At 36.5% G+C, this 19,572-nt stretch overlaps 1 protein-coding gene across 1 annotated transcript in view; it reads right to left on the bottom strand.

Annotated features, from left to right (window-relative positions):
* SOX6 (SRY-box transcription factor 6) overlaps positions 1-19,572 on the bottom strand; it is a 411,290-nt gene that overhangs the window by 193,752 nt on the left and 197,966 nt on the right. The window contains exons 5-6 of the mRNA XM_055317952.1: positions 5,621-5,793; positions 2,534-2,602 (exon numbers count right to left, since the gene is read on the bottom strand). Coding sequence (XP_055173927.1) covers positions 2,534-2,602; positions 5,621-5,793 — 242 coding nt within the window. The remainder of the gene's footprint in view (positions 1-2,533; positions 2,603-5,620; positions 5,794-19,572) is intronic.

Here is a 19,572-nt window from a genome sequence, read left to right as displayed (position 1 = left end):
ACACATTCGCTTTCAGAAGGGAAAGTAGGTTTTATGCTTACCTTATTTTTACTCTTTGTTCTGTTTTGTTTTCAAAGGGAAAATGTTTCTTTCATGATGGAAGAATGTTTGAGGCACCTCTTACATCTCATATTTTGCTCAAAAAGTATACTAAAACTGGACCAACAATAATCTCTTCTAAATATGATCATGGCAATAGCTTGTCAAAAACCACATTCGAAAACACAGTTAACCCATTTCCCATTCCCCCCAAAATAAAAGTCTGAATATCAAAGTCCTGCTTCGTGTCAGAGATGAATATGTTTTGTGTAAGGAGTGTTTTTCAGCATTTGAAAAATGCTCTGAATGGTCTATACTGATAAGATAAATACTGACAAGATATGAAGCAATGCAGTAGCTCAGGACAGAATGAACTATAAATACAGGTTATTGCTTCCTGTTATTTTTAAAATATGAATCCTTATTATAAAGATTTCTGTATTTCTAAGATGAATGCAACTCTGACATTTTGAATCTCTCTGATTTTGTAATTCATACAGCTGAGATCAAGTGCTGATTAGCTTCAATTTTTAAAAACTTAAACAATAAGAAATAGCCACAATTTTGAAAGCAATTAAACTTCTATTAGAAAACTTGGAAAACAATTTTCCTATCTTTTCAAATTGAACATTCTGATGAATAATATTTTAACTTCATATTTTATAGTTTTTTGAAAAAGGCATCAATTTCATGTAGTAAAGTTACAACTATAACATCATGTGTACCTCAATAAATACTAATAATATTTCATAAAAATGCTCTGAAGTGATCTGGCTGCTATTCATCTGACATCCTCAGTACCACAAAACAAACATCAATTAAGACAGCCACTTAATATAAACAACAGTGGGCTGAGAAGTGAAATCATTCAAAATAAATAAAGAAGTAATAAAGATGTAGTAAAAACAATAAGTAAATGGGAAATCAGGGAACATCTCAGGAAACTTCTACCATTCATACTTTACAAATAGGAGAAACAGAACTAAACGACCAGGCTATTTAACACCTACAGAGTTCTTAGAGAGGAATCTAGAGGAAAATGTAGGAAACCACAGGCTAAAAATCTTGACCTTAGCAGTAGGAGACACACTGAAAATTCTAATAAGGGCAGAACCAAGGAACACCTGGACAGTTACTTAATTAAGGATCTCAGCATGAGTCATAAAAGAGATATGAGGATGAGAAATTATTCCAAGATTTAATTGTAAAAGTGGACTGTCAAAAATGCCAGAGACACTCCATCTCCTCTGTATTCGGACTCTTTATTTTGAAACATATACACTTGCTTATGGAAGATAAAATCAGAACAAACTAAACAAAAACAAAGACACTGGATAAAACCTTTGAGTGAAGATAGCAGGACAAAATGCCAAATGAGGTACAGGTATACCAAAATGGTACTTTAAAACAGAACACCAAGTATGATTAACAAATGAAGCAAGGCTCTAAGGTAAAATCACTGGCTTTCACCAATGAAAGAGTAGAAGAGTAAACTATGACTATATGTGAATGATTTTTTTTTAAATAGAGGAATGTGTAATATTAAACTCAAGCAAAGGCATACTATCATTCCCAACATACCATCCCAACTAGGCTGACACACAAATCACAGAGGTTAGAAAATATCCACAGTAATCAAGGGAAAGCACAGAGGCCGTGGCAGAAAGATGGAAATCTGGGATGAGTACTAGACAATTGGTTCCGTATTCTATGGTTTCCTAGAAGTCACATAGCTATGTTCCTTTTCAAAAATGGAGGTCACTTCCCTTACCTATCTCAGATAGCTGTTAGTTACATTAGCCATCAAGTTCTAAAGGAACGTCAGAAATCAGAATTCCTAGGCCACTGTAATCATGATCTATGTACCGTGTTACACTGCCACAACATAAAAGGGATTTTTAAAGTTGGGTTACAATTATTTGAGAACAAGATTTTTTTTTTCCTTTTTAGACTATAAGCTCCTTGAAGGCACATAATTATTCATTGATCTTTCTACTCCCCTCAGCTCCTAGCAGAAATGCAGTTCCTATTTGCTAAAGAACAAATTAATCATTATCAATCTTTTCCCAGGTCATAAGACTCTTCTCATAATTGACCCAATCAGACAATCCTAAGAAGTGAATAAGCCTCAGCTTTTCCCTGTGATACCATTAAATGGTAAAATACGAAGCAAAAAGTGGTTTGTGGCAATAAAAAGAGCATGTGTGTGTTACCTTTGAAACAATTTAGTTTTCCACTGGGTTGTGCTGGGCAAATGACAGAAGGAAAAAGAGATATAAGGTTTATTCTCTTTACACCTTACATCAGAAAAGAATGCTTAGACCACTGTGTGGTCGATGTTTCCTACATCCACTTATACAATTGTATACAACATCCTTGAGTAACAGCCCTATTGGTGCTGTTGACAAGAGAGGGGTGCATCTGCAGCATTTTAAATTCCATTTGCAAGGAGGAAAGTAAGTACAACCAGCCGAGAGTAATAAAATACACTGACCTGGATCTGTTGCTGCAGGAGATTAATTTTGTGCTGCTGCTGCAGAAGCTGCTGCTGTTGTCTTGCAATCTATCAGAAATAAAGTTTTGTTAAGTTCAAATGAAATGCTTGCACCTTTGCCATTACCCCAGGTATCTCTCTTGGAATGACAAGAATGCTTTAGGGCACTTCTGTGTGAAAGAGTTCCTATAAAATGAGAGAGGCAGACTTAGTAAGTTGGAGAAAATGAAAAATTTCAAACAGGTGCCACCTCTCTGCTTACCCCCTAAATCTTTCTCTGTAGGTGAACAGTACTCCTTGTATGACACTTGTGAACATATGAACAGTTCATCCATATCTGGACTGCTCATCTGGAAAGAATGGCTATGTGGAAATCTGATCTTTGGAGAATAAAGACAGGAAAACTCTAGCTACATTTTTCTCAAGAGCTTAATTTGGATGTAAAAAGTAAAATCTGTAAGCAAAGACAGGAAAGAACTTTCTATTACTTATGGTCTACTTTGGCCTTTTCTGAAGGAAAGATTTTCAGAACTGATAAAACTTACAAATACTGTTAAGGGAGTGCAAAAAAGAAAAAAAAAAACAACAAAAAGTCAGAAATCTTTTTGTTGTGGATATCACATGTCCAAAGCGTTTTTTAAAAACAAAATTTAGGGATGCCTGCGTGGCTCAGCAGTTAAGTGTCTGCCTTCAGCTCAGGGTGTGATCCTGGAGACCCGGGAACGAGTCCCATGTTGGGCTCCCTGCATGGCTCCTGCTTCTCCCTCTGCCTGTGTCTCTGCCTCCGTGTGTGTATCTCTCTCATGAATAAATAAATAAAATCTTAAAAAAAATAAAAACAAAATTTAATATTCATCCACTTATCCTTTTGAGGGTAATGTGTTAATTTTAAAGTTCAGGATCCATGTGCAAAGTTTATATTCCCTTCCTTCATCCAACAGTCATATTCAGCATGTTAACATGTCATCTGGTCTATAAAAAGAAATATTAACCACTCAATGAAAGCCCTGTTGAGGGCTGAATCTGCCCCTCAGAGGAGCAAACAACTTCTTCAGCATAACAGTATTTAGTATAAAACATAAGTTAGGCATCAGGCTGTCTATTGCCTCAAAAACTGGAGCCCAGTGAGATGCCCCTTATGAGCATACATTCACTGCCAATATACGATGCCAGATAGAAGAGTGGCCAGAGACTACTCAAAAGGACTTAGTTTAGTAATTCCCCATAGGCAAGAATTATGGTTTTTTCCTTCCTATTTCTTCTATTTCCAAAAGCCACGATTCTAGAATGGGCCATCTTGGAAGTAGAAATGAATGCAGATCAGCCCTTAGCTGTATATTTGAATCTTTTTGACACTTCAGCCTAGAGCAGAGGGAAACACCCAAATCACATTTTGCTCAGCCCAAGATAACAAAAAATAGCAGTCTACGCCTAAATGTCGCTTTGTGGTTTCTGGTAATGAGTGGCTCAAACTGGAACTCATGATAAAGCTGCCCCTATCACAGTCTAGAGTTTGAGAGATGGGACTACTCCTTCCCAAAACTATATAAACAAAATGGAAACAGTGTCTAATCAGATTGGAAAGGCCCAGTCTTCTTTGTCACCATTCAAATCAGAAATGGACAACTCGGCAACTCTAGGTATAGATGCTGGAACCTCTGAATATTTATTTCCCCTTAGCAAACCAGTGAAACAGTATACTAGGCATCTAATATTGATGGTCCCTCCTAAATGATAAAGTGCTGCATAGAAATGCATCCAAAACACCACAGTGCAATTACTATCATCCACTCTAGACGTATGGGTTTGACACAGTGAAGTATGGTACATAAGCACCATGTGGCTCAAATTCTGAATTTTATTTGCCAATCGGTTGAGCTACATGCTCGCTTCATTGAGCATGACAACCTAGTTTTAAGTGTCATTTAATTTTCATTTTGAAATATAATTACAAAGTGTTCACTGTAAGATATCACTCGTCTGCAAATGTGTCAAGATTAATTTGTGCTAGCTTATTCACAAGTGTCAATAGTTAATTACTGTGTCATCTCTGGATGGCTAAATGACATTCTAACTTCTGATTTTTTACAGTGTTCCTTTATGTTATTTTCCATTAGGGGCTGAGTCCATATTCCTACATGTGGGCAAATATTCAAGCATATAAAATACCAGACGTCACAACTCATTAAAATCAACAGAGCATATATTGCTCTATATACCCCTATAAAATACATTTAACTGAAAAGATAATTCCAGTAATAATGTCAGATTCCTAAAAACTGCACATTAATTTGGGTCTGTCTGATCTAAAGCATCAGGGACTACTGTATAGGATCATTGTTGTTAGATTAATGTACTCTTATGAAACAGGAAAAACATTTGGGAAAGTGATTTATTTTTTAAAAGATACACATTTAAACTCCTATTTTTCCTCCTTTCTCACATCTAAATCAATGGAATCAAATTCTTAGAGGAGCCATGTGCTAATCTGTTTTCAATGATTTACCTATGCTATAAATAGAGTGACCATATAATTTATATGATTTATCATTCAAACCAGGACAACTTTTGCAAGTGAATAGGGGGTTATTAATAATTACTCTGGAAAACAGGCATTAGCCAGGGCTATTCTGGGAAAACTGAGACCTATGGTCACCCTAACTCTGAAGTCAGAGAAAATCATTGGACCAGTAAGTTTAAAGATCCTCAAAGTTTTTCTAGACCAGGACCCTTCCTTTCTGGATGAGAAGAGTAGGGCCTAGAGAAAAGCAGCTTACTCATGGTTAAGCTACACTAGGAAGACTTGTGATGCCTACGTGAATAAGTCCCTAAGTAATTAACCAAATGCAAATGTTCTCGGACAATGTTATCACTTCAGTTATGCCCAGTTGTTGTGATGCCTCTCTTTGTCCTCCACATATGACCTCACTGTTCTTTAAGATCCTGGATTTCCAGAAGGCTTCTTCCTTTCTTTCCTTCTTTTTTTCTTTAGGAATGCTTATGACAAATAAACCAATCAATGTGATTACTCGCTGAGCTTGGCACATTCCACATCTCCAGTTCATCAGCTCCTTTTGCAGGGCTCACCTGTTCTTGCTGTTGGCGAGCAAGGTCCATTTGCTGTCGTTGTTTCTCAATTTGTGAGGCTGCCAGTTTTTTCTGTTCATCATGCGCTGCCAGGAGCTGCTCCCGTAAACTGATCAGCTGGGTAATCATAGTAGAGAGCTGCCGTTCTTTTTCTGCCAGGCTCTCAGGTGTACCTAAAATGGAAGTGAGAAGATATCTCACAAGTTTGAGAAAAGTCTGAATGAATTAGGGAAAGGGGGAGGGCAGATTTAGAGAAAGGCACTACCCTAAGACACCAAGATCTGGGACAACTGGAGGTTACTGTGAGTATAGGAACACTACAGAATGCCAATGGGATGAACACCAGAGTTAGTCATTTCCCCTGCCAAGATAAAGAATCATCACTAATAAAATTCGCACTCTTCCCTCTTGCTCTTTAAAACAAAACAAAACAAAAATCAGAACTACCCCCATTGTCACCCTTTTACCATATTCCTCCTCTCCCAACCACCACTTTACCCCCTACCCAAATCTATCTGATCGAGCTAGGAAACCTATGATATGTAATATGAAAGATTAGAAAATATGGGTTGTATTAATATTCTATAATATTAGTAATCGTTACCCTCAGTGACTAACGCAGGAGTTAAGACACAGTAGGTGCTTATCAAGTGTTATTTAAGGAATTTTTCAATCATTGCTCTCATAAAACTATTCTATTGTGGAAAGACCTATGTCTGAAGTCAGGAGTTGTTCTCTTGGCCATGGAGTTTTATAAAAAGAGAGGGGGTGGGGGGACTGCCTTGCCTCAGGTAAGAAAGAATCTGATTTTTTCTTTCCCCTATGTGAGTGGATCAGGCTAAAGTTTTCAAGTTCATCCTTAAAGGCAACAATGTTGCTTGGAGGGCTCCCTCACGCCTTTGTCGTTTGTCATTCTTCAAAGGGAAAAAAACATATTCGAGGTTGAAAAGGTTATGCATAAGGATGTGCTGTTTAACGAATATGATGTCGCTGAACACTTACGGTATGCACTAATGGTGCTGAACAGTCTTTTTATGGGTAAATTGCACAGCTCTCCTAAGTAAGGGGTACAGAATCCTTTTGTGAATCTAAATTAGAGTATTTACCACAGCATAAGATAAGAATTTCAACCCACTGTATTTGAGCCACACAGGTTTCATTATGAAGAAATGATCTATGATTTGAAAGCTTTTCAGAAAGATGCCACCAGCTGTCAAAGGGGACAAAGATTGCCGATTTTTGTGTGTGTGGACGAGGAGACTTCCAATCTCCTTATGAAGCCCCCTTCATTCCTGCTAAGAAAGCACCGTGACAATCTGAGAAACTAAAAATATTTCAGTTAGGAGTGGTCCTATCCTCTGAGTGGCCCCATAAAGAAAGGGAGCCATCAGAGGATGCTGGCTAGAGCTTGTTAGTATATGATTCCCAGAAGGTAAGATTGATGTCAGCCCAGAAGTTATGACACTTAGGACTACCCTGGGGTTCGTAATACCAATTCATGTCCTTAAAAAATAAAGAAACAAATGATCGATATCCTTTCATATTCTTAAAAATTCACTGAATTGAAAGATGGCCTAAAACCAAAATTAAAAGAAAAATAAGATAGTGAGATGATGTTAGAAAATGTGTTAGAAACGTAATAAAGGCACAAATACTATATCCAGCTGTTCTTTCAAGCTACTGGAACTGATTTTTTTAAAAATAAGTTTTTATTTCAGCAATAGGAGTTTCAGTTTGGTAAAAAAGAACTTCTTGATCTAGAAATATTAAAATACAAAAGCAGGCTCCTAGAAGGAATCTTAAAATTTCTTCAAAATAGCAAAAGCTCAATTAGTACATATGTTAATATATATAGGAATGAGAAAATACAAAATAAGTATGAAATGTAGTTATTTACTCACTTTATTCATTTCTCATTGAAAAAAAGATACTTCTTGAATGACAGCTATGTGTCAGATACTGTATAGAACTAAGGATATTGACACCATGGCAAGAACAGGTAGATGGAATTCCCTACTCTCATGCACTTTGTCATCTAAAGTGGGGAGGCACTTAACCAAGAAATCACACGTATAAATGTAAACTACAACTAAAAAAGAATTACAAAATGACAGGTATTTGGGGGAAAGTTTAACCAAGTTTGGGAGGCCCAAGTGTAAGAAAGATAGAAAAAGTAACAAATTAACAGGAAGATGAATAGAGTTAACTAGTCCAAGAGTTGGAGAGTGGTCAAGGAGCTTTTCAACAGAAACAAAATAGGCAAAAGCCCTGCCTGAGAGGGTGGGGGAAGGGGAGTTCCAGTATGTTCCAGAAGTTGAAAGAAGACAGTAAAATTTGAGCAAGGAAAACTAAAGGGGAGTAGAGTACCAGATTAGGTAGGAAAAGTTCACACCATTCACCTCCTGGTAGACCATGCTTGGTAAACTTCGTATTTATTCTAAGCATATTTCAAAATCACTGCAGTATTTTAGATAAGGGATGAACGATGTGGTCATTCTAGCTACGATGTGGGAAATAGTTTGGAAAGTTCTAAAAATAGATAATTGGGATATATGCACATTTTATTACATGTATTTTTGTCAATGTTCTGATCTACCTGTAACTTTCTTTCTATACCTATCTATATGCGATGAGTTAAGAGACAGCTTATTAGATACTGGGAAAGTCGCTATACCACAATTTTTTGTTAATAAAGAAGAGCATTCATAAGAAAGTTTGGGCAAGGACCAAGAGAAGGGTAAGATCCAGTATTTAGATCCCACAGTAAAGACTGGAAGCTTTTTTCTTATCCTAGATTAGACAATCTTGTTTTAACAATCTTCAGTATAGTCCCTTTTCTCCTCTACATAGGAAACAGAAAGGCTGAGGATAACATATAAATGTCTTCTTAACTTCTTCTTTTCAAGGTGAAGCCAACAGGTCTATAAATATTTTGGTGCTTCCAACACTAATATACATGTATATCTATCTTTACAGGATAACATCATTTAACTGAATCGTTTTATAAATCACTAATGATATTCAAGCTGTTTAATTGTAAAAGTTCAATGACATCTAGATAGACTTATTAAAAAGCAAGCCAGAAAGCAATATTTTTAAATGGAAATTTTAGGCATTCTATAAGACTGTCACTATCTTTATCTTATCCTTAAGTTGAGGAGCACATATATATTTTGAAAAGACATGAGTGGCATAACAAATGCAGTTGGAATGAAATATAGTAGCAAAACCAATCTAAAATTACCCCATCAATGAGAATTTATATATCTATCTCTATATAGATACGTATATATATCAATTAGTCCCTTATGAGTCAAATTAAGAAGAGATCAATTTATGCCACACCATAGCTTATACTTTTCTAAATGTGTAGACCACTTTGTGGCCGTGTGTGTGTGTATGTGTGTGTGTGTGTGTGTGAGCATTTTTCTGTTCTATACTCATTATATTTATTTACATATAGTACTTAAAACCTGTGGTGCTGGATTTTTCTGTTTTGATTAACAAATGTTTATGCTGCTGTAATAAAAATAACATTGAATCTCAATCACTTTGATCAACCAACTTGTGAACACAAGCTTTTTCATTTCAAAGAATACTAGTTTAATTGAATATGTAACTTTGCTATGGCAAAAAAAAAAAAAAAAAAAAAACACCAAACAAATAAACCAAACACAGAAGAAAATAAAACACAAACCTACAGATAGTCCTTAACTTATAATGGTTCAATTTATAATCTTTTAACTTTATGATGATGCAAAAATAATACTCATCCAGTACAACAGAGAATGAATGATACTCTCTCTAGATGCTGGGCAGTAGCAGAGACCCACAGCTCCCACTCAGCCAACCAATATACTTCAACCGCACTGCACCCATACGACCATTCTGTTTTTTACTTTCTGTATGTATTCAATAAATCACAAGAGATATTCAACACTTTATTATAAAATAGTCTTGATATTGGATGATTTTGCCCAAGCATACACTAATGTAAGTACTCTGAGCACGCTGAGCCTAGGTCACGCTATGTTAGGTAGGTTAGGTGTAGTAAATGCATTTTGGACTTAATGATATTTTCAACTGAAGATGGGTTCATCTGGATGCAACTCCAACACAAGTCGAGGAAGATCTGTACAAATGCCAGAGTGGTTGAAAAAGTAGACAAATTATGGGGCACAGTGAGTGGGGCAACCTAAATACTGCCTGGCTATGTTAAAGGCAAAAGACCATATTGAATGCTCTTAGGAGGTAACTTAACTTGATGTAAAAAGTCTTGTCTTAAATTATGTTTTGAGTTTTGATAAAATTAATTTGGAAAAAAAGGAGCTCAGATCCAGAGGATCTGCCCAGGCCAGCAGAGGTCATCAGTAGCTGCCTGACTGTCATCTGTTTCACATCCTTCAGGCTATCTTAAAATCTCTTAAAAAGCATTGCCAGAAAATAGTCTCTCCCACACAAAAACGGAGGTAGTGTCATAAACTGCAAAGAGGGAACCGGCAAAGAAGCTTCTGTCCACAGCTTCTCCACAAGTCAATGTGCCTGCTTTTATCCAATATCGCACACAGTGTATGCCTGATACTCTCCGCTATAAACTGTTATCTATTCTCCAACTCCAAAGACAGTGCAGCAGGTTTCTTTTTTTTTTTCCATGGGGTCGTCTTTATCCCCAAACCACATCTGTCTTGAGTTTCTCTCAGATTAGTCAGGTGGATCAGTGCTCCCCAGGGCCTGCTCCAGCTGAAGTATTTTAATTTGACTAAACACCTGATTTATTTTATCTCTCCGATGAGAAAGGCAGTTTGTCTTAATAGAGCCTGTCAGCCCACAGCCCCATTCACAGCAATTTACAGGCAGCCAGGGACGCTGGAAGAGAAGAGTGCCGTGATTCTGTATTTTATCCTCCTCCAGAAAGCACCTAAAAGCAGCTATTCACTGCTACTGCATGTGGCATTTTAGAACTGAATTAGCTTTTTATTCAAGTAACTACACTTGTTGTGAATAGCTTATCTGTAAAATTGCTACATTCACTACTGATTTTATTAACCTTTGGCTCTATCGCAAAATGGTCTTCAGTTAGGAAAGACCTTTAAAATTGACACATTTTTTTTTCTTAGGGGCCTTTATTCCAGTGACTTCAGATTTACTGAGTTTGATCCATTGAATTCTTTACCAGTTGTACTTAAAATTTTGAGTCTCAATAGGAAGTCAATAGTGCGAAAATAAGGGAACACTTTTCGTAATGTAAATACGGCAGCAATTTCCCTCATCGAAAGTTTTCAAATACCATCTTTCAGTATAACAGTTTCAAAAAGAGCCCTCTAGCCCTTTTTGGTCAGAATTTGAAGAACTTGAAAAAAAAAATGAACTAAAATAGGTGCTTTTTTTTTTTTAACTTTACAACCATAACTACCTGTCTGTAGGCCCAAACCAACAAAGAAATTTCAAAATTGATGCAAATTTAGACAAAATAAAAAGAGATCTAGGATAAATCCTTTCTTTGTATAGAATGAAAAATTAAAAATAAAAATCAAGTTTAAAGTTTTGGGATTTGGAGATTTTGGGGTTTTGTTTGTTTGGTTTGTTTTTTTATATCAGCTCATAGAAATTAGCACATAAACTGCTAGTTAATTTCACCCATGGTTACAATCCATGGAGCTGGAAATGAGACTGGGCATTGGGAAGTCACTGAAGACTCCACATGTGGACAAGGCAGGCACCCTGCAGTGTGCACTTTACTCAGCAGAGTCGTGCCTCACCTCTTTTACAATATTCTCACACCTAGGACTTTTACAGTGTAAACATTTCACACAGGTCACCCTCATTATGGCTGTCCCCTGAAAGTGGATCACTACTCTTGGTGACGACTAAGTTTCTCTAATGAAAAAAAAGAAACAGAAACAAGCAGAGCAGTGGAAAAAGAGACAGAGACTAAGGAGAAAAGGAAAGGCTCACTCTCAGAGATGGCCAAATTAAATTTTGTGAATTTCTCTGCACAGTTTTTATCTCTTTATTCTTATGAGTTGAAGGGCAATGGCTGCAAAACACCATGTTTATCAAGCCAGGTAAAACTAATATCAACAAATTGTGGCATCTAGAAATGTATCTTAGGTAATTTAAAATAAGACTTCCACCTGACCGTGTTCCATTGCTGGATATCGCATTACTATAATAAGCTCCATAGGATTCAACAATGAAATTACAAGAAGCCTGGTTAACTGAAATTGTCTGTGTTTGGAATGATGGGGAGGGTGGGCAGTGACACTGGAGTGGAGTTCTAATGGAGATACACTTTTCCACATCAATCCCAGGAAGATGAAAGCACTTAACAGTAATTTCAAAGCAGCATCAACCAAAGAACTCAGCCAACAATCCAGAAAGATTTTAAATTAAGTTGAAAAGAAGAGCTCTTAAGAGTGAATTCCCTGGTTAGTTCTAATTTTTTTTTTTTCCTAAATGGACATTGTTTGAGAAGAAAGCCCAAATGCAATGCTAGTCATAAAGGAAAGCTGCATTTGATCTTGTCTGCCCACAGGTAACCTGGTTCAAGTGCTGTGCTCCTGCCGCCTCCTCACACATCAGATGGGCTGTGATGTCTGCACTTCACAAGCACAGTCCACCAGTTAGCGCTGGCCTTTTTTGATAGAGTCTTCTTTTAAATGTCACAAAATAGGGCAGCAAAAAGTCAACAAAAAATAAATAGGGTAAGCTGGAGAAACTAACAATCTATCAGAAGGTCCCCTGATAAAAGTTACTTTGTGGTGAGTGCCTGAGAAAGGAGCCCCTGTCCCAGTGTACCAGCAGCTAATTTGAGTTCTGAATCCAAGAGCAGTTTTAAAAGCTTTCTACTCTAAAGGGCCCCAGTGCATCATAAAGATAAAGGATTTCAGTACAAAACCACCACAAAGGGCTCTATTATCTTATCAGTCTTTGGTTACAACAGCTGAACCAATATGACTAAATTCTGAATGACTTTTTTCAAAACAGCAAAATACTGGAATTTCTTTGTTTTCTCATCAGTCAGCTATTGTCATTGCTCCCATATGCTACTGTCCATTCCTTAGTAAATAAAAAGTTTAATAAATGCAGCAATTGTGCTCTTCGGAATCACTTAGGGACCACTACACAGGAAATGTGGCTCATGGAACGTGGTACAGGCTGTTTTTGGTTGTTTCTGGGTTGTTGGGTTTTTTTTTTTTAGTTTAGTTTTTTTTTTTTTTTCACCAAATGTATGAGAATTTCCTTCCTAAAATGTAAACAACTTTCATTTTAAAAGTCATTAAAATCTATTGTGTACAAACAAGACAAGGATACCCAGGAACTCCCTAAATTAAGATCAAACTCCCCTGTCTATTCCAGGCACACTCACCTCTCCTTCAGCTTCCTTTCTCTCTAGCTGCAAAAGGAAGTCTATTCCTGGATCAACTGAAGTCTATTCATGTTGCAGATCCCAAAAGAGCAAGAACAATCCATGGAGTTCTGCCATCTAGGCTCCTAACCTCACAGCTGGGCCTTCAGCCCATTGTGCTTTATTAGCCCATCCTTTTGGGATCCGGAAACGAAGGTATCCTGAACCATCCCTCCTTCAGTATAAGACAGGCCGCCTTTTACATTACTGTTCTCTATGGATGATAATTGGTCAATGGCTACAGCTCCATCATTTACACAGAGAAATAATCATTTCTGGCCTTTCAGAAACATGGAATTCTTTGCCCCTTCAGGGGGGAATAAACCCCAAAAGAATTTGTTTCAATAATTGTTGTGTAAGATTGGTTCTTTCTGGAGAAGTCTCATCAGAATTAGGAGCTAGGAAAGAAGAGAATAAGAAAAACAGCTCTTATTTAACAAAGAAGTGTCTTAAAATATTTCATGTGTTTTCTTATTTAATTTTCATCCTAATTGCATTGTAACAATTCCATTTCACGGATGAAAAAACTAAGCTTTCAAAAAGTAAAGAAACGACCAAGTTAGGGCACTGGATTGGATATGAATTCAAGTCTTCTGATTCCTAACCCAAGGAAATCTGGAGGTGAAGGAAGAGGTATCTTCCCTTACGTCGCAGTTAGAATACATAGCAGGGAATGTCTAAGAGTTAGGAGTAATGCTCTAAGGGACCTAGAATTTTAATGCCATGTAAGGCATAGAAATACACAACACCTCAGTAAGGCTTTGTTTACAAAATAATTTTAAAAGGTAGGCTAAGCCATTAGACAACCAAAGGAGGTGAGTAAATTGACCTTTGACAACTTATAGATGTAAAAATAGATCTTGACTTAAGTGATAGGCCTGGAGTTATTCAAGAAATTAACACTCAGTCTGGCAGTTAAGATCCTCTGCTATGTTTTATTCCCCAAACCTATTTCCTTAACAAGTGTATGGCCTCCTCATTTCAAGCCCAAATACAAAGATCATGCAGACCATGGCACTCCCAAACATTCCAGATACAAAATTTACAATACCAATGAGAGGCCGAGAAATACACTCAAATATTTGCACACATCAAATGTACTATTGCCTTAAGGTGGCAGGCTGAGACGGTCAGATACTAGCCAAGAAGTCACCTGGAGAAGTCTAGGAAGTGTTCCTAGCACTTCCTAGTGGTGGCAGGCTGAGATGGTCAGATACTAGCTGAGAGAAAGTCACCTGTAGAAGTCTATGAAGTCTTCCTAGCAAGGACTGAGGAATTTGATACTATTAAGGCTTAGGATAGTTGCCTGTGTAAGCACGCCATACATATTATTGCCCATTTCCAGGGTGTATTTACAACTTGCCTAGTGTAAATCAAGGGAAATCTTGCCCTAGCCCAATATACCTCATTGTACAATAATAATTGCTTAAAATTACATAGCAACTGCTTTGTGTTAGGAAGAGCTTTCTATATAGAGAGAGATATATCAGCTCATTGATTCCTTATAACAAATCCTCTGCAGTAGATCACGTTGTTATCTCCATGTCATAGATAGAGAATTGAAGCATAAAAAGTTCAGGCCATTTGCCCAAGTCCTAAGTGATTAAATCATATTTCTAAGATTCAAAATCAGGCAGTTGAGCCACAGAGTCTCTCCTCTTAACCATATGATAAATGGAGAACAGTATCCTAAATGATCCACCTTCTCAAAACAACTTCACCCAAAGTAGTTGAAATTCTTTTTGAGTTTTTGCTGTCATTGTTGTTGTTTTTAATACAATGTTTCCTGAGGTCCTTACTAAAATGCAAAAATGTACCTAGGGAAGGATCTATGATATCTTTTGTTGTTTAAAATAGCTCAACCCGCTAGCACAAAGCTCTTTTTTGACCTTTCAGCATAAGACACAAATATCTACCATTGTTTATAGTTACTTTCCATTACTAATCCAATCTCATGCTCTCATACTCTTTCTCTCTCTCTTTTATTTTCCATCTAATCTTATTTCCTCCAAATTCTAAACTCCTAGTATTGAGACCTCCCCATCTGGATTCCTGTTTAAACTCCACCAGACCTAGTAAGTAAACCTGAACTCTCAAATATTGAAACTTTAGTTTTCTCTAACAGATTGATTTGGCTTGTTCTCTAGCTTTTAGTGTCCTTTTTGGCTCCTCCTTAAATCCCCACCTCAGGTCTGCCCCCAATTAGATCAGCAACCTAGAGAGCCTAGTCCAGACCACCTTTTCTTCCCATAGTGTTTATAGGTATCAGCACATCCCAGTGGACCTGGCTGTTGCTAGTGTTAAGACTGCAATGGGAAGGTGTGCTAAAAACTTTACATTAAAACAAAACTGAAACAACTAAGAGAGATTGCTTATTTGTGTTTTTGCATAATCACAGATAGTTCACAGACTGCCAAATTATGGTACTGAGTATCTGACCAGATAAGTGACTAATAATACAGGTTCTACCCATTACAAACTCAGATGAGCTTGTGGAAGGAAAATGGAAATGGAAATTTCATACTGATTCTGAAATCACGGTTTCTTTGATTGTTCTTTCATAGCTGAATACATCTGGATGAGTAGCAAATTCTTTTCATTCTCTGTTTTGACTTTAACAATGATTTCTGGTGTAATAGGTGTTATCATCATCTTATTATAAAAACACATCACATTCAGAAAGCTTTTCTGAAGTTTATCCAATGTTTCCCATGTAAAATCCATAATATTCAGGGCACAAATATTAAGGAAAACCAAAGAAAGTAAGAAAGACAATTACAACCTCAGTCCAGAAATAACTAACGGTGTCCCATCACAGGATGATCTTTAACATGCTAATGTAAACATGAACAAAATGTTTTAAATATTTTTAAGCCTTTTTTAAAAAAATTAAACATCAAGGTATGTTTGTTCAGCCTATATATAAAAAATCAATTTAGTCACAAATAGGATTTCTTATTCTCATACTGGGACATTCTCTTACAAATGCATAAAAAAGTATGATTCAAGGTTTTAAAAGAGTTAGGAGAACTTCAAACAACAATTGCAGGTTACAAATGGAATTTTAAAAGAAGTTTATAAAAATCACTTTCAAATGTAACTTCAAAACGTTTATGGTTTTACAATTGTCACATGAAGAAAAATAAGGATTTCTAATTTTTTAACTTGAAGGCAAAATCTGGCCATTTGATCCAGAGGCAAGAAAGGAAAAAAATATTAATATTTGAGCCTTGTGAGGAATAGAATACCACAATCAATGAGATAGTGCTAATAAGTAACCTCAGCAGGGCTGGATGCCACTTTTTGAAGAGACAAACGTCTGAAAAGGCAACAAGAAGACGATTACAATCATTACATTTAAGGGTGATATTAAAAAAGAACTTTGCTTATAAAAGACATTATAACATCAGTAGTCCCAGAAGAATTGCAGAGGTAACAGGCTCTGCAAATACACAGATCTCAAATGCATCCTCCCTGCTGGACTCTGTTGGCTCCCCATCCAGGTTTAAAACTTCTGCTGTGAATTAGGTAAGAATCTGTTCTATTCCTAATTCTATATAGAAAAGTGGTGGGGAGGAAGAGCAAATGATAGGCCATTATGGGCAGTCCTAACTGACTGCTTGCAGCTGATGGGCAGGCTGTGTCATATTCATCTCTACGACAAAGCACAGATCTTAACCATGGGGCCTGCCATTTATTTTGTGCTCAGTGAAGTTGAAATGAACTCATAACCAACTCTGTCTGAATTGTTAGTTCCCAGACTAGAGATAGGCAGCCATAGCAATTAACAAACCAGATGGAATTGCTCTAGACTTCGGCAATATTTCAGCCATATCTGAGTTGCTTCCAGTGTTAACTGACTCAACTTAATAATCATCTCCATTGCTATATAAGAAATAGAAACTCGAATCCAATTAAAAGAGATAAATAATGAAGTTTGAAAAGCTAAAGAAATGTAGATTCAGATACTATAAACATTTTTTGAGCACATATTATGGTCCAAATACTTCCTATACACTAAGGTTAGTATTAGCATTTTTAACTGTTTCAACAAACTTGGGAAAATGAGGCAAAAAGGTTAAAATATATCTAAGATAACAGCTTGTAACCAACAGAGCTATAATTCTAAACCAAAAGATCTGATCCCCAAGCCCAAACTCTTTCTGGTAAACCACAAATGTTTCTAGGGGGAAAAAAATGACAACTAGTTTAAGACAATGACTTCATACAGTCTTCATGAAGTCTTTCTGCCTTTTTTTAAGGTTACTTTATTCATAGATATTTAGGACAATTACAATGTAATACTATTTAAAATCTTGTAAATAATAAATAAAATCTAATAACTAAGAAGACTGAGTCTATATAAACAGATGTTTAAGCATCCATCTCAGGTCATGATCTCAGGCCTGTGCGATGGAGTCCTGCATATGCTTCATGCTCAGTGGGGGTTCCGCCTGAAATTTTCTCTCTTCCTCTCCCTCTGTCCCTCTACCCCCTCCCACTCTCACATAAGTAAATAAATCTTTTAAAAATATATTTTAAAATAAAATTAATAAGTCCTTAAAAAAGGAAAATACTCAGATGTTGCACCTAGAAATTAAATTTCAAATTGCATGAAAACAATTTCAACACTTCTCTGAACACCGACTACTGAAAGACTACATAAACTATATGGATGAGCAATTATACAGGAAACGGTTCAGAGGGACTTATATTGTTGTATTAACCCTTTCTAACATCACCTTCTTCCAATAAAATTGAATTATATGCCAAGACACTGTAATCAGAGATGAGGTTCTAGTTCTTAATTGCCAAAAGAAAGAACTGCCAAAAGAGTTGCATACAGTTGATAAGCTAACTCATTCAGCTGTGCTTAAGCAACCAAAGCTTTTTTAGAGGAATGTTTTTTTTTAATAAATTTTATTTATTTATTTATGAGAGACACAGAAAGAGAGAGGCAGAGACACAGGCAGAGGGAGAAGCAGGCTCCATGCATGGAGCCCGATGCGGAACTCGATTCCGGGTCTCCAGGATCATGCCCGGAGCTGAAGGTGGCACTAAACCGCTGGGCCACCGGGGCTGCCCTAGAGGAATGTTTTTTAAAAAGTAGACTCTTCAATGGACAAAATCCATTCTTTGGTTGAATTTCAAAATTTACCAGGGTGGCTCAGTGGTTGAGCATCTTGCCTTTGGCTCAGGTCATGATCCCAGGGATCTGGGATCGAGTTCCATATTAGGCTCCTCGCAGGGAGCCCGCTTTTCCCTCTGCCTATGTTTCTGCCTCTCTCTCTATTTCTCAGTCTCTCTCTCTCTCATGAATAAATAAATAAAATCCTTAAAAAAAAATTCCACTGGGAAGAATGACTCTCTGACTCTATCGCTATAGACTGATTCAAATCAGTGTCTCACAATATTTTAAAGTCTATGCCTCCTTCCCAGCTTTCTCGCACTATATTTTATATACCTACTGTAGTCAAGATTTTGTTTAGCTGATTCACCTTCCATAGTTTAGTTTATTATAGGTGTACTAATAAACTTTAACAAACTATAAGCAACCTCATTTTAGATTTCTTTTTTACGTATCAAAAACAATTATAATTATGTTGAACGAATATCTGCAATTTGTTTCCCCTACACCTACAAGTTTAAAACAAAGTTGAACAATTTTAACTACTCATTGACTTTATAAAAACAACACATTCTTACCTGACACACCTTATTGACACGTCTCCAACATATCTCTAATCTCTTTTAAAAATGTTGATAGGTTGCTTTCTGTCTTTTCTGTTTCTTTCTTTCTTTTTTTGTTTTTATTTATTTTTTCCCAACCTAATTTTTCTCTTTTTAAACTTTTTATTCAAATTCCAGTTAGTTAAGATGCAGTGTAATATTATTTTCAGGTGTACAATATAGTGATTCAAAACTTCCATATAGCACCAGGTGCTCATCATAAATGCACTCCCTAATCTCCATCACCTATTTTTAAAATTTTTTTCATTTAAATCCAATTGAGTTAACATATAGTATATTATTAATTTCAGGGATAGAGTTTAGTGATTCATCATTTGCATACGACACCAGTGCTCATTACATCAAGTGCCTATCACCCAGTTATCCCATCCCTCCACCCACCTCCCCTCCAGCAACCCTGTTTGTTTTCTATAGTTAAAAGTCTCCTGTGGTTTGCTTCCCTCTCTCTTTTTATCTTATTTTATTTTTCCTTCCCTTCCCCTATGGTCATCTGTTTTGTTTCTTAAATTCTACATACGAGTGAAATCATATGGTATTTGTTTTTCTCTGACTGACTTATTTCATTTAGCATAATGCTCTCCAGCTCCATCTGTGTCACCGCAAATAGCAAGCTTTCATTCTTTTTTATGGCTAAGTAATATTCCACTGTATTTATTCTTATCTATTCATCAGTTGACAGGCAGTTGGGCTGTTCCCATAATTTGGCTATTGTAGATAATGCTTCTATAAATACTGGGATGCATGTGTTCCTTTGAACTATTATTTTTGTATTCTTTGGGTAAATACCTAGTAG

The sequence above is a fragment of the Nyctereutes procyonoides genome, unplaced genomic scaffold, assembly GCF_905146905.1.
Source record: "Nyctereutes procyonoides isolate TBG_1078 unplaced genomic scaffold, NYPRO_anot_genome, whole genome shotgun sequence".
Classification (NCBI taxonomy): Eukaryota; Metazoa; Chordata; class Mammalia; order Carnivora; family Canidae; genus Nyctereutes; species Nyctereutes procyonoides.
The sequence above is the reverse complement of the archived record's forward strand: the minus strand, read 5'-3'. Positions and strand labels throughout refer to the sequence as shown.